The sequence below is a fragment of the Phycodurus eques genome, chromosome 22 (assembly GCF_024500275.1).
Source record: "Phycodurus eques isolate BA_2022a chromosome 22, UOR_Pequ_1.1, whole genome shotgun sequence".
Classification (NCBI taxonomy): Eukaryota; Metazoa; Chordata; class Actinopteri; order Syngnathiformes; family Syngnathidae; genus Phycodurus; species Phycodurus eques.
In genome coordinates, this window is record NC_084546.1 from 586,050 (window position 1) to 601,776 (window position 15,727).

Here is a 15,727-nt window from a genome sequence, read left to right on the forward strand (position 1 = left end):
GTCACGTCATCCCAATTGGTTGTCATCTGGAGCAGCTCTGACTGTCTGTCTGTGAACACGACAAAAGAGGAAGAAAAAGAGGATTAGGATCATATGCGTGAAAATCAATTCACACACTTATTTGCAGTGACAAGATCACATGGTGGCAAGAAGTCTTTATCAGGGACAGAGCCTAAACCCTCAGCCGAAAATCAACAAAAATCAACACTGACTGTGCTTTTCTGCTCAACTCACGAGCTGCACGCAAAAATTGCCAGCCATGTTGTTAGTGTAAGCAGCTCACACCAGCACTTTGGACTACGGAATCCCTCCCCAAATGTTCAGAGATATGAACTGAAATTCATCACTCAAATGTTTGCTCTTCTTGCTCACAGGGATAGCAAATGTGCTATACAAGACTGCTGCGAAAGCCACCTGAAACCACACACACAGTAATATGTGAACGGGGTCATTTCGGGCTATTGGTCTTGTTGGGAATGAGTTTTACAATCATCATGACTCATCATCATCCTTCACAGCTTTTGTGCGACAAAGCACAACAAGTGTGTGGACTGACGACGACTACAGTAATTCATGAGATTCGATCAGGAGGAGAAGGAGGAGGAAGAGGAGGAGGAAGAGGAGGAGGCGTCGAGCGTGTGTGTGTGTGTGTGTGTGTTCCCGCGCACGCGCGCGGGCGGGCGTGCACAGGAGAGCAGCGGCCGCCATGTTAACCAAGAAGCCCGGAGCCTCGGTCCTCCCGACGGGTGAGCACAGCCCGCTGTAGCAAAGAGAAGCGCACCCGAGCGCGGCCGTGGCAGGCGGCTCGGTCCGGGGAGGGGGGCTTCACTCCGGTGCAGATCAAAAAAAAAAAAGAAAAAAAGAAAAAATCGAGCGAAACGAGAGAGAGAGAAAGAGAGATACGTGAAGGGGAGGGCTGCAAGATGCTAGCAGTTAGCTAGTTAGCATGCTAAGTGATCAAAATAGTCGCTTCTTAGCATTAGCGGCTAACGTTAGCAGTCGCCGGGCTGCTGCTGCTGCTGCTTTCCCCCCTTGTTTTGGGGCTGACAGGCGATGAAATGCAAATGATTTCCATTTCACGCGCAGCTCGACTCTTGTGTGACATCATGTGTACTTTATGTTGAGTTTTCTGGGGGGAGGAAATAAAGCCGTTCACTGCGGCTAGCTGCTTGCTAATGCTAATTCACGTTCATTTTGTTACGTGTAATAATCATAAAAATGAAGCTATAATAAGCTTGTGACGCTGTTTAACGACAAGAAAAAGCCACTGAGGCTGAGAATGCTTACTATCCTGTAAGCAGTGGTCAAAATAATCTCTTGTTAGGATGAGAAGCCATCTGAAACTCTTATTAGCACTTCAATACTTTCCATGTACTTTTTAGTGTCATCATTCTTCCTTTATGTTCAGGTTTTTGGGAAATCATGCAGTAGTTCATTCCTGCTCGCTAATGCAAATGTTATTTGGCCGCTGTGTATTTACTGTGTTATAGTTGTCAAGTGTCCCTAATAAACTCGTAATAGTCAACTGAATAACTTATTTCCTTTCAATTGCTGCTCTAATAATCTCGTTACCATTAGAAGCCATCTGAAAATCTATTAGCACTTCAATACTTTCCATGTACATTTTAGTGTCACCATTCGTACTTTATGTTGAGCTTTTGGGAGGAAATTAATCACCTGTAAACCCTTTTTGATTGACAAGTGACTGAAATCAAGTGAGATGTTTTAATGACATATGGATTGAAATACGTTAATTTGCTGGTGAAATGCAGTCCGCCATTGACAGCGATGTTCTTTTTTAAAAAAGTGTGTCTAATAAGCTTGTGACGCTCATTTCATGGCAGGAAGTCACTCAGGCTAAGAACGCTACTTGTTAGCACTCCTCACCCTCAGGCCTTTATTTTGGTTGTCATGTGACAGCTGCTGAGGCAAACGCTTGTTCTTTGCGAGCGTTGTTGTCGCGCATTTTAGAGTTGGACAGTTGTGCACGTCCTGTGTGCAGTTGCTCATATTGTGCACTCCAAGGACGACGCTGCGGGGCCCGGTGACGAGGAAAGTGGAGATTTTCTGCCCGTCTACGCGCGTAGGTTCATTTTCCCACTCGTCCTGTCCGGCAGCATGCCGAGCGTGCTCGCCGCCACTCTGGAATTTCCAGCACGGCGGTGTCGGGTTCACCAATGCGAACTTCGCGCTGCTCTTGCACTTGCGTGTAACGCAAGCACATACTGGGGCTGGGCGATTCATCAATTTTAGTCGATACATTTATTGCTCAGGTGTTGGGGTGAATTTATTTTTATTTTTTGTGGCTTCCGTGGGTCAAAGGGTCACATCCTTACTGGTGCTCTTTATAGAGGTGCAACAATTGCACCTCTAGAATTGACCACTCATCAATTAGCAAATTAATCCACAACTGTCCATCCATCCATTTTCTGAGTCGCTTCTCCTCACGAGGGTGAAGAAGGGCGTGCTGGATCCTATCCCAGCTATCATCGGGCAGGAGGCGGGGTACACCCTGAACTGGTTGCCAGCCAATCGCAGGGCACATACAAACAAATAACCATTGGCACTCAAATTCGCACCTACTGGCAATTTAGAGTCTCCAATTAATGCATGTTTTTGGGATGTGGGAGGAAACCGGAGTGCCCGGAGAAAAGCCACGCAGGCACGGGGAGAACCTGCAAACTCCACACAGGCGCAGTTGGGGATTGAACCCCGGTCCTCAGAACTGTGAGGCTGACGCTCTAACCAGTTGGCCACCGTGCTGCCTCATCCACAACTGATAATTGATAAATCATTTAGATACCTTCTTCAATTTAAAATTAGAATTTCACCCTGTCACCAGTAAATATTGTCCGATTTCTGTTGTCTTCCAAGAAAGACGACGGATTATCTTTGTGTTGGATCAAAATAAGACATTTGCAAACATCTGATTTGTGGAAAAGAATGATCAACATTTTCTGATGGATGTTACGGACGAAACCAGCAACTCAATCATCATCAATTTATGTTTATGTTTGAAATAATGTCCTGATTTTAAACAAAAGGGATGGAAAAGACAAACTTTTAAAAAATCTGACTAAAAAAAAAAAAAAGATGAATGGATTATTAAAATAATCGTTAGTTGTAGCCCTCGTGCACTTCGGACACTAACGACATGGCTGCGAACACAAGAGGAGCTAGTTGACAAAAAGCACGGTCAGTGTTTTGTGGGGGGGGGGGGTGGAAAAAAATGCACACACCATTATCGTTGATTGATGGCGTGATTCGCGGGAAGGTAACTTGTTGTCCTCATTAGCAGGATTATGTGCAGCCTTCAGATTAAAGCGGCACACACCATCTGGCGGGTTCAGTCGCGCACACAGTCAAGTGCATTGTGGTAAATACAGGAACGTGCAGACGATGGCGGATCAGGTTAAAGTAGTAATGTGAAAAAGCGTGGGATCGTGAAACACAAGGTGCAGGGTCCGCGATGAATAGGGGATCGGTCCCAGAACAAAAATCCAACTGAATCCGCAAATATGTGGGGGTCCACTGTAGAAGTTTTTTTGGGGGGCCAATCTGTCCGTTTTAAAAATCAAGTGACGTTTGCACTCCCCTGATGTCAAGTGCAGCTGTCTGCACTGGTGCCAAGCAAAGTTTTGTTAATTAATACGTGGCGGGGGGTTGTTTTGTTTCCTTTTTTCCTGGCAGGCAAACCGGGCGAGCCGGTCTTCTCTCCCGGTCACGTCGGCTCTCTGACGACGTCGCCCGTCACGCTGCCGCCTCTGCGTAACAACAACCTCAACCCGCTGACGGTGCGTACACAAAAAAGCGCCAGTTAGCATGTTAGCCTGACGTCAGCGCCGAGGAGCGACTGCCAGCTTTAGCCGCACTGCTAATAATAGCCCCAAACGCACAGAGAGGTGTTTGAAGTGCACACTGTTATCTAAGAGGAACCAGGTGTGCTGTCACCATGGCGACGAGGAGTGAAGCACAGACGCTCGATGAACACGGCGGTCGTGCGTTTGTGTACACGTGAGGCAGCTTTCCTGATCCAATTGAACCGCCGTTCTCAACTGTTAACCCACGTTTCCCCATTTTTGGCCAAGTCGTGACTCTGGCTGCACGATATTGGGGGAAAAAAATGACGAACATTTTTTGTCACCCTGCGATATATTGCTTTGTGGAGAAAATACAGGATAACATACTCGTGAAAACCAGCACATATTTTCCTTTTTCTCGCGACTTATTTTCTTAGGGACAGTTTATAATAGCGTCTGAAGAAAATAAAGGGCACAGCGCACAGGAGTATACGGAGTTATTTGTGAAGTCTACCTCTATTTAAATCCACAAAGGACGGAATTGTCCGGCCAGACATGAAGTTAAAATCATTTCTTTTCATGCCCAGTTATACTATTGTACTTCCATGAACACATTCCTAACAATATTCATTTAAACAATCTGTAATTTGACACAGCTGTTTAACATGATATGCATTCGGGTTTCTGTATTTGAGTGGAATAGATAACACACATTGCTGTGTACACCTCCTGCTTGGATCAGACTACAAGATTTTAGCTTCGTTATTGGCCCGATTTGTTTTTGTGGGTGATTTTCCAGATCAGGCCTGACATATTTTGTCAGAAAGGACAAAACTCTTTGTAGTGTGACGTAATCCACGAACATCGATTTGGCCCTACGATGGCAAAAATGAAAAGTCGAGCCATTTTGGATTTTTTTTCACCATGTAGTGTGACATGAACGGCAACCCCCCAACGTTGCACCCTTGAGGGCAACCAATCAGATTGCGTCTTGCAACCCGCGCCTCGCTTCCCTTACTGCACAATTTGATGACAGTAGTCTGACATCGTAAGAGACCACATTTGTCTTGTAGTCTGAGCCAGGCATTAGAAATGTAGAACATTTTAAAAAACCTGATCTTTTTCAGCTGAGATACGATGAGCTGAAAGTCACGTGGGCAAGGAGAGCCACAGTCAGATCACTTTCAGTCATTTCATAAACGAGATAAAAACAAATACATGGTAAATGGACTGCACTTCTATTGCGCTTTATCTACACCATCGCAGTGCCCAAAAGCGCTTTACGAAGCCTCACATTCAACCACATTCATACGCCAATGGGCGACTGCCGCCACGCAAAAGTGCTGCCAGGCCCACTGAGAGTAAATTAGGGTTCAGTGTCTTGCCCAAGGACAAGCGACGAGCGACACGCGGGCAGCCGGAGCCGGGATTCGAACCGGCTACCCTTCGGTCACCGGACGACCTGCTCCAACAACTGATCCACAGCCGCCAATTCCCACAAAATGAGAATACGCGCAAGGAGCTTCCATAGGCCACAACTCTCAGACTCAGACTAACGGCCAACTGGACTCCAGATCCTCACTCACTAGGCCACGCCCCTGAAATACACACATGCAACACACGAGTACTACAAGTTCATTTCGTAATTAATTGATAAAACAAGTGTATTTCTTGACACAGTTTTATTGTGTTCTATTTTTCTTTCCAAAAAAGACGGGACAACAAAAATTGTGGTCGTTTCTTGGGGGTTGGCTCGAACGGATGAATGGGATTGGAATTCATTTCATTGGGGAAAATTGATTTGATCCGAGTAAAGTGTGTTACAAGCTTAGTCGCGGAACAAATTGAACTTCAAGTCAAGGTACAGCTTTACTTTTCAAATTGTTTTCTGTCAGAGTGGCGCTAAAGCGGCCATGTCGGAGGGCGTGCAGCTGGCGTCTCAGTCTCAGGTGCACTTTACGCAGCTGTTCGACGACAACGGCGTCAAGCGTCCCCATCTGAGCGGGCAGCCCAACGGCCTGGCGCCGCTCGCCCCCGTCCGGCCGGGTCCGCCCTTGCCAGAGCGCCACGCCGCCGACGCCGCCTCCGCCCACCACGGCCGCCCGGGCGCCGCGGCGCACAAGTCGTCCGACGGCAAAGCCAAGACCGCCGCCTCCACGCCGGAGCAGGCCATGAAGCAGTTCATGTCCAAGATGTCCTCCTTTGAACACCACGAGGTTTTCAGCTTCCCTGAGGGTGAGCCGTCGCCGTCGCCCGAACGGTCAGCTCGCCGCGTCTCTCACGCTCGATGTCGTCTCCGTCTATAGTTTATTTTGTGGGGCCCAATGCGAAGAAGAGGTCGGGGGTCCTAGGGGGTGCCAACAACTGTGGCTACGACGACGACCAGGGTTCCTACATCCAAGTACCGCATGACCAAATCGCGTACCGGTACGAAGTCCTCAAGGTGATCGGCAAGGGCAGCTTCGGACAGGTACGAGCACATTTGGCACTTTTTTTTGTCTGTCGTGCCGCAACGCTATATCACACTGGCGCTATCGCTATGACGTCGCTACATCACGTTTTAGGAGGACACAATGCTGCGAAGTCAAGCTCATCACATCACATACAACGTCCAGCTACAGCGCCACGCAATGACATCACACTTTGACGTCACACTCTGTGACGATGCCACACTACGACATGACGCTATCGCGCCCCAAATAAGACATCAGGATCTCAACATCCAAACCTTCGGGGAGACTCGTTTGCTATCCTCGCACGATTAACCCCAACTGGACGCGCGCCCCCCGTAGGTGGTGAAGGCGTTCGACCACAAGACCCAGACGCACGTGGCGCTCAAGATGGTGCGTAACGAGAAGCGCTTCCACCGGCAGGCGGCCGAGGAGATCCGCATCCTGGAGCACCTGAGGAAGCAAGACAAGGACTCGAGCATGAATGTCATCCACATGCTGGAGAACTTCACCTTCCGCAACCACATCTGCATGACCTTCGAGCTCCTCAGCATGAACCTGTACGAGCTGATCAAGAAGAACAAGTTCCAAGGCTTCAGTCTGCCCCTGGTGCGCAAGTTCGCGCACTCCATCCTGCAGTGTCTGGACTCACTGCACAAGAACCGCATCATCCACTGCGACCTCAAGCCGGAGAACATTCTGCTCAAGCAGCAGGGACGCAGCGGGATCAAGGTGACCGGCGTGACCGACACTTGACATTACACCTGATTCGACTTTGTCATTTGACATGTATGGTGCCAGTGAACTCGACTCACTTGGCAATAAGTAGCAGTTTGGCAAATTCAGTCCCCTCCAAAAGTATTAGAACACGGCAAGGTCAATTCCTTTGTTTTTGTTGATGTTCTGAAGACATTTGGGTTTCAGATCAAGAGATCAATATGAGACAAAAGAGAACGATAACAGGCGCTCAGGCATACTCCGCGTCGTAAGGGCTTATCATCCGCCGTCCACTAGTGGGCGCTCATAACAAGTGTTTGTCTGTTTGTCAGGTGATCGACTTTGGCTCCAGCTGTTACGAACATCAGAGAGTCTACACGTACATCCAGTCCAGGTTCTACCGAGCACCGGAAGTCATCCTTGGTAAGATATCAAAACTGGCAAAGAATTCCCATCAGTGGCTGACACGCCACGGTCTGGCCGTTCCAGGTTCCAGGTACGGGATGCCCATCGACATGTGGTCCCTGGGCTGCATCCTGGCCGAGCTCCTGACGGGATGCCCGCTGCTTCCGGGTGAGGATGAAGGCGACCAGCTGGCGTGCATCATAGAGCTTCTGGGCATGCCCAGCCAGAAGCTCCTGGACGCCTCCAAGCGGGCTAAGAACTTCGTGTCGTCCAAAGGCTACCCGCGCTACTGCACCGTCGCCACGCTGGCTGACGGCACCGCGGCGCTCAACGGCGGGCGCTCGCGGCGCGGTAAGCTGCGAGGGCCGCCGTGCAGCAAGGACTGGAGCGCTGCTCTGAAGGGCTGCGACGACCCACTCTTCTTGGACTTCCTCAAACAGTGTCTGGAATGGGACCCCACCATCAGGATGACGCCCAGCCAGGCGCTGCGTCATCCCTGGCTGCGGAGGCGACTCCCCAAACCGCCCACCGGGACCGCCGCGGACAAGACGGCCTCGTCGAAACGGGCGCCCCCCGCCGAGGGCGCCGTCACCTCCATCTCCAAGCTCTCGGCGCCCTCGGCCAAAACCAGGACTAACCTGGCGCCCATCACGGACGCCAACGGGAACCTCCAACCGCGGACGGTCCTGCCCAAACTGGTAAGCTGAAAGTGAGCGCACCCCCGTCCGAACCAATGAGGAAGTCTTCACGAGCTCGCAGATGCAACGTCGCTTGACTCGAGACTGGCTGGGGTGCGTTCAGGACCGATGGGAAAGTGCAGCGCTATGAAGTGGTGTGTTCAGGCTCCTCCGGTAGAGTGACACAGACAATCATCACAACGGTGCTGACTGAGGGAACAAGGCTGTTTTCATCTTTTAGCACATTATTTATCGACCTGTAGACTCTCAAAAATGTTTTTTAACCATCAGGTCAACTTGTTTTTATCTGGGAGATGAAGCTCACAAACTGGCGCTCGCTAATTAGCCGTGCGCCTACAGTATGTAGCTATTGGCACACTAGTGCGCATTGGGAAGCGTTAGCCATAAGATAAAAATGGCATCAAGCTATTAGCGAGCTAACCTAGAAGAGAAGTCTTACATCGTGTTCAATTGCTTAGTTTTCAGTTAGCGCCTCGGTTAGCATTATGCTAAAAGACGCTTCTTTGTGTGCGCTTAGCATCATGAGGCCCCACGATGCCAACTCTGATCTGAGGTTAATTCGGTTCAGACGCTCTCGCACAAAAAGCGCACAATCGCTTCACTTTGCTAATCCTGCCAATGGACTATGCACGCAGCACTTGCGCATTTGGAGTAAGGTGGCGTACTAACTTTCGCGTTTGGGTTACGGCGGTGTGCTAACACGCGGTTGCCAGAAAAATGCATACCGAGAACAACAACAGCGTCAAACTCGCCGTCTATTGGAATTACATCAAGTTACCGTGAATGATGTATGAACTTCATAATTGCGACACTTTTCCAAGTGTCTGCGAAGTGATCAAAGGAAAGTGATTGGATTTAATGAGCCATTCGCAGTTTCACGGTCCGTACATGCGACGTACGCACGCGTGTGCTTAGGCATGCGCGGCTTCGTCTTTGAAACTCAACTTCCTTTCTCGAGCACGTGTAACAAAGTGCTGTCCATCAAGATTGAACATAGATCGAATAGAAAGCCTTTATTGCCCTTGTATGGTGCAGACACAGCAAAATTGGGGTTATGAAAACAAGTTAAAATAAAATGATTATGACGATGATTTTCTACTGGCAGGCATGCATTACTTCAAACACTTTCACAAATTTATACAAATTCGTCCTTACCTCTGAAATAACAGCATTTATTTTGCTGTCTGCTATTGTATGAATGCAAAATGGCTGCCTGACGACAGACCCCTCTGGTGCCTTGCGACAACATCATGAGGCAGCCTCCAGCGGCATTCGCAGAAAAGAACGACAAGAAAAAAGAGCTCTTTCCACACTAGGATGTTTGTTTTCGTTTTCATGGACGATGAAGCAAAAGGAGAAAAAGGCACAAATGTCTTGAGCAGCGTCACAGAACATTGTAAAACATCAAACTTCATTTCGGTCACCTCAAACTGAAGACATTTTCTCATCAAGTTTTTTTTTTTTTCTAGGAAACAATGATGACCTTTTGATGGATAACAACTGCCAATATTACAAATACGTACTCATTTCAGTCAAACGAATTGATTTTTCCTCAAGAAATTCAGTGGGCCACGTCTTGACCGTTATTGATCAAATGATAGTAATATCACACATTGACATAACGAGGTTGTTTTTCTGTCGGATGGCGTCGACACCGGAAACTCGTACGCCACCTGACCTTCTGCCCAGAAACGCTTTACGTGTTGCCGTGCGTACCGTCCATCCGAGTGCAAAAATGTTTTTCCTTCAGTTGGTGTTCGACTTCTTTTCTGCGGTTAGCATCATGCTAACTCTTAGCGGAGTCTAATTCAGGAATCCTCACATAAACAGCAGACAACGGCTTCATATTTTGCCAATACTGCCAACTCCACTCCAGCCGTTTACAGTACAAAAAAAAAGAAAAAGACAATTATGATGATGACGAAGAGTCCGTGTCAACACAGCGTTTTACACTCTGAGGGAGTCATCCATTTTAAGCCATTTTCTTTTTCTAACCTTGTGTGTGTGCGTGTGTCCACATGAAAAATCCCACCGCAAGCGAACGCCCGATGAAGACGCGCCCGGGATGTTATTTATGAATATTTATTAGCGACCTTTTTTTTTTTTTTGACCAGGATGTACAGCAAATACTTGAATGTGTGTGTGTGTGTGTGTGAGTGAGAGAGAGAGAGAGAGAGAGACAGCGACGTGGAACACACTATTTGCTTTGCAATAACCCCGAGTGAGACAGCGAAACTTTTTGTGCCTTCAAAGATCTCGACACCAAACAGAGACGACGATGCATTCAAGTACCATTGGAACTTTTCACAACAGGAAGTTAAACATGCGGACGCATCGGCCGGCTGACGTCACTTGTTGCCGATGACAATGCGGCAGGGCTAAGCTAACCCCAGCGACTCCGCTACTAGCGTCCAAATGCTAGTCGCTATACTGCAATGACGTTTGTTTTCTATTTACGCTAGCCCTGATGCTAACAGCGCTAGTTGCGTGGTTTGATGGGCACTCAAGCTAGCTGTTAGCATTAGCATTATTGTTTTGGTAGGGCTAATCTAACACTAGCCAATCAACTGCTAGCGTCCAAAATTGTAGCCACTGCACTGATGTTTTTTTATTAGTGACACTCAATGCTAACTGCTAACAGAGTAGTAGCAGCAGGTTTTAACCAGTGATAAAGCTAGCCGTTAGCACGAACATTACTGTTATGGTATGTCAAACTCAGCTTGGTTGTGATGAACATCCAGGACACTTGGTTGAATCTACCAAAGTGTATTCCTCTACAAGACTAGCGGTGAGCTAAGCTAACATTTGCCAATTGACCGCTAGTATCAAAATGCTAGCGGCAGCGCTGATGTTTATTAATGAAGCTAGCCCACTGCAGATAGAGCACTAGTAGCACGCAGCAGCATTGTGACCTAGCTGTGAGCGTTATTCATTATTCAATAGGGCTGAGCTAATACTAGCCCATTGACCATGAGCATCCAAATGCTAGCCTCCGCACTGACGTTTGTTTTCTATTCGTGACGTCGCTAGCACACACTGCCGAGGGAGTGCTAGTAACAGCTTTTGATGAGCACTTGAGCTAGTTGTTAGCATTACCATTAAGGTTCTTTGGTACCTCAAACTAAGCTCAGCTGTGACAATGAACACAACGTGACAAACACCAAGGGCAATTTGTCCACTTTACCAAAGTGCATTCCTTTACAACCAGGCAGGTAAGCTAGCAGCGAGCTAGCTGCCGAAAGGGATGACAGAACAAGTGGAGAAATAAATCCAACCTAACTTGCGAAAGGCGGCGGTTACACAGTACTGACCTCTTGCTAGCATGACAAACGCTACATGTTGAGCGCAGCTAGCGTGCTAGCCAATGACGATAGCTTGTTACGGACGGATGCTACTGTTAGCTGCGCTGTATTTTTGTAGCGTTTGTAATTTTCGACGTGTATGTATGATGTCGTGCGGACAAATTAATGCTGCGGCCAGTTTTACTATGTACTGTACACACACACACACACACACCTTTTTAGTGAGCTTTTGTTACTTTATATTGTGGTGGAATATGAATATTATTAATAAAAGTCTATTATTGGCCACATTAGACCATGTGTGCAATGAATAAATGAGTGACTTTTAGTCACAACAGGTGGCTGACTGTGGCGTTTTCGGAGCCTCCTGTTGCCTTGACGACGACGACGACTCACAGCCAATGACAACTGAGTTGCCGGGCAGGAAATCTGCAAGCCATTGAGTTTGTTGTCATGGTGACAACAGACCTGTCATTTGTTAAATTCACTGAGACGGGCGGGTTCCCCCTCACCCCCCTCAAAATGGTTAATTAAAATAAATTTATCGCAATCAACAATTAAAAATAATAATAATAATAATCAAGATCAACTAGTTTAACTTTAATTCCAACGATTAAAAAAAACCTCAAACTGTATGTAAAACCACTTATTTTAATGTAAATAAATGTTTAAAAGTATCTTATATTTAGATGAGCTTAAAAAATTATGGAGTATGTAAATTAATTTGGGTAAAATAAAATATATAATTCAATATTGTACAAATATAATTAACCAATTAAAATACAAAACAATGGTAAAATGATTCGTTACAGTAATATTTTGCTCAAACTAAATATACCAATCATTTCAGTTATTTAATTATATTATCACTAAGAATAAAATGATTCGACTGTTCAATAAAACATTTTACCTTTTTAAATTGGTAGTTACGTGAATATTGAACGAATTATTTCAGAAAACGTGTTAAATAATTTTTACATTAATAATATATTTTGTTATATGAAATCAATTAACAGAATTTGATAACATAAATGAATCAAAAATAAATACAAAATGAATAAATAGATGATGAAGAACCAGTTTTTGAAAAAACGGGCCAGATGAAAAAAAATGTAAAACTTCAATAATTATGAGTTTAGCGTTGAAGCTATTTCACATCGAGAGAAAAAAGACATTCCCACATTTTATTTGATTAAATAACTGTTGAAAGAGTTCAAACGACGTAAGTCAGTCAAGTACGACGCTCGAACACACAAGACAGTGAGCAACAATTGCAAACACAATCACGTCTTATTGACACCAACGACAACGAAGAAGTGGACAAAAAGACAATCGGAGGCTTTCGTGTTGGCACTCGGAAGTGCGAAAAAGACACACAACAACAGCCTGAGGCTGAGAATCAATTCTTTGCAATTCTTTCCTCCGAAAAAGAGCAATCATGAAATAATGTTGACTTGACTTGGACGAGCTGGATTGGCTTGATTTCCAGCAAGCGTCTTGTTCGGTCATGTTCAAACTGTGCGTTCACTCAACATGTGAATTCGTCTTGAAATAGATTTGCCGTCACTAATATCACTTTTGCACACAGGAACGCTAAGTGGCAATCTAGTCAGTGTTTGCTTCGTTTCTTGTGTGTTTTCTGAAAAAGTGAAGCATTTACTCACGCTATTATTTCTGGAAGGTGACGACATACCTTGCTGTATAGCCCCACAGTAAAATGGTGATTAATAGCATGACAGTTATATCGTTCAAATATTGGACACGAGGTCAAGGACTTGAGCGTATTTGCACTCACCGCCAAAAGTTGAGCTTGGAGGCACAGGAAGTGACGTGGGCGTCGAGTCTTCGAGCACATGCAGTCGATCAGGTGCTGCCACCTAGCGTACGAATGTGGCCCGGCAGCACCCCGCGAGGAAAACCTTTGCATTCACGTGACTGTGACACATTATTTGGGTCAACAGTCGAATTTATAGGAGGGCCTGACTGCTTTTGAACTTGCGTTCGAGTCCCAAGATACCGGCTTCTTCTTCTTCTTTGTTTGTTTGGCGGGGTTGTGGCTCAGTGCGGTCCGGTGCGTGTCCGCCATCACCTGTGCGACCAAAATTCATTTGAAACACTCAAGAAATATCAAAGTGAACACAATCCAAATCCACGGAGAATCATGTGTCAAATGCAAGTTGACTGCGGGGTACACAGTCACGCGGTCATGCTGAAGAGATTCCAAACGCTTGTGCTGGGAGGGTGGAGACGGTGCCTCGCTCAAAGGCTAACCTCCACTCCAGCCAGGAAGCGGACGAGCAAGCAAAAGTTGCTATTTTTACATTTGTCCGCAGCAGAAACCGTACCGTTATTTTCTCAAGAAATGGGCTCAAATCACCCGAGTTGCCGTCCCTACATTGCTATAGATACCTAGATATATCTTTTCCTTTGGGCTCGTCCCGTTAGGGGTGGCCACAGCGCGCCCTCCTTTTCCGTGTCAGCCTGTAATTCTCCTGCGTCCTCCTCTCCAACACCGACGGCCCTCCTGTCTTCCCTCACGACATCCATCCACCTTCTCTTTGGTCTTCCTCTCGCTCTCTTGCCTGGCAGCTCCATCATCATCATCATCGTCCTTCTACCAATATGTGTCCAAGCCATCCGAGGCTGCTCTCTCTAACTTTGTCTCCAAAACATCGAACCTCGGCCGTCCCTCTGATGAGCTCGTTTCTGATTTGATCCGACCTGAGCGAACCTCAACATCTTCATTTCATTTCCGCCACCTCCGGCTCTGCTTCCCGTCGTCTCTTCAGTGCCACTGTCTCGAATCTACTGTCACGCAACACACCTGACACCTTCCTCCACCCGTTCCGACCCGTTTCTTCACGTCCTGACCACACCCGCCGTTGCGGTGGACGGTTGACCCCGAGTATTTCAAGTCCTCCACCCTTGCTATCTCTTCCCCCACCAGCCCTCTCATTCATGCACATATATTCTGCCTTACTTCGGCTCAAGTAACCTTCAATTCGTCCGTCACACCTCCCCGCTGTTCCGCTGCCCTCGTACACGTCCTGTATTATTCCGACATCCTTCTCTGCCGCTCCTGACTCCCGCATGAAGTGCCGCAGTTCCTCTCCGGGTACTCTGTCATCGGCTTTCTCTCGATCCACAAAGACGCAACGTAGCTCCTTCTGACCTTCTCTGTACTCTTCCGTCCACATCCTCAAAGCAAATAATGCATCTGTGGTCCTCTTTCTAGGCCATGAAAGCACACCGTTGCTCTGACGTCGCCTGTCTCACCTCTTCCCGAAAAGCCACTCAACCCTCGTGCTGTCTCAGCTTCGACCACACGGTCCTCTGCTCTGCCTTTGTCTTCCTCATCTTCCTAACCCACCACCAGAGTCATCTTACACACCGGCATCCTGTGCTGTCTAGCCACACTCTCCGCTACCACAACCTTCCAGTCGGTAACCTCCTTCAGATAAGAAGTAATCCACCTGCGTGCTTCTACCTCCGCTCTTGTAGGTCAGCCTATGTTTGTGCCTCTTCTGGATAAGAGTGTTCACGACAGCCGTTTGCATCCTTTTTGCAAAGTCTCCCACCATCTGTCCCTCCAAGTTCCTTTCCTGGATGGCAATGTATCCATCACTTCTTCATCACCAACATGTCCGTGACAATCTGCACCAATCACGACTCTCTCTCTGTCCGGGATGCTCAGAACGACTTCGTCGAGCTCCTTCCACAATTCCCGGTCACACCCTACCTGTTTCGGCCTCATCACTCGATCTGATACTCTTTTCACCTCCGAGACATTCTGAGCCAACTCTTCTTTGAAAATAACCCCGACTCCATTTCTCTTCCCATCTCCACCGTGGTCAAATCATTTCAACCCTGCCCCTAAACTTCGAGCCTGGCTGCCTTTCCACCTGCTCTCCTGCACACACAATCTATCAACCTTTCTCCTCATCATCATGTCAACCAACTCCCGAGATTTTCCTGTCATAGTCCCCACATTCAGTTCTCGGCTCTCTGCTTTCCTCTTTCCACCTTCTTCTTCGACTTCGACCCACAGTAGCACATATTTGTTTGGCCAAGTTTTAAGCCGGATGCCCTTCCTGACGTGACCCTCTGCATTTATCCGGGCTTGTGCCCCCCCATAGGGCTGTATTATATATATATATATATATATATATATATAGAGATACATATAAAGTTCGATGTGGTCAGTGCTTCTCAACGTTTTTTGTGACTTTACCTTTGTCTATTCCCATAGGTGTCAAGTAACCAAGTACAAATACTTTGCTACCCTATTTAAGTCTACAGTTTGGGTAGCTCCACTTCACTGGAGTGTATTGGATGGTTTTTTTCAAGCAACTTGA

At 47.0% G+C, this 15,727-nt stretch overlaps 1 protein-coding gene across 1 annotated transcript; it reads left to right on the forward strand.

Annotated features, from left to right (window-relative positions):
* The first annotated feature begins 608 nt into the window (after positions 1-608).
* Positions 609-11,660, forward strand: dyrk2 (dual-specificity tyrosine-(Y)-phosphorylation regulated kinase 2). The gene is made up of 7 exons (XM_061667795.1): positions 609-746; positions 3,691-3,794; positions 5,696-6,035; positions 6,107-6,270; positions 6,593-6,982; positions 7,300-7,390; positions 7,457-11,660. Exons 1-7 carry the CDS (start codon positions 707-709, stop codon positions 8,077-8,079), a joined length of 1,752 nt encoding a protein of 583 aa, XP_061523779.1. The 5' UTR covers positions 609-706; the 3' UTR covers positions 8,080-11,660.
* Positions 11,661-15,727: the final 4,067 nt, after the last annotated feature.

Excerpts from the sequence above, each read along its gene's own strand:
- dyrk2 (XM_061667795.1), top strand. The coding sequence starts at position 707 with ATGTTAACCAAGAAGCCCGGAGCCTCGGTCCTCCCGACGG. Across the intron at positions 6,036-6,106 it reads GGTTTTCAGCTTCCCTGAGG|TTTATTTTGTGGGGCCCAAT; the intron begins GTGAGCCGTCGC and ends CTCCGTCTATAG. Across the intron at positions 6,271-6,592 it reads GCAAGGGCAGCTTCGGACAG|GTGGTGAAGGCGTTCGACCA; the intron begins GTACGAGCACAT and ends CGCCCCCCGTAG.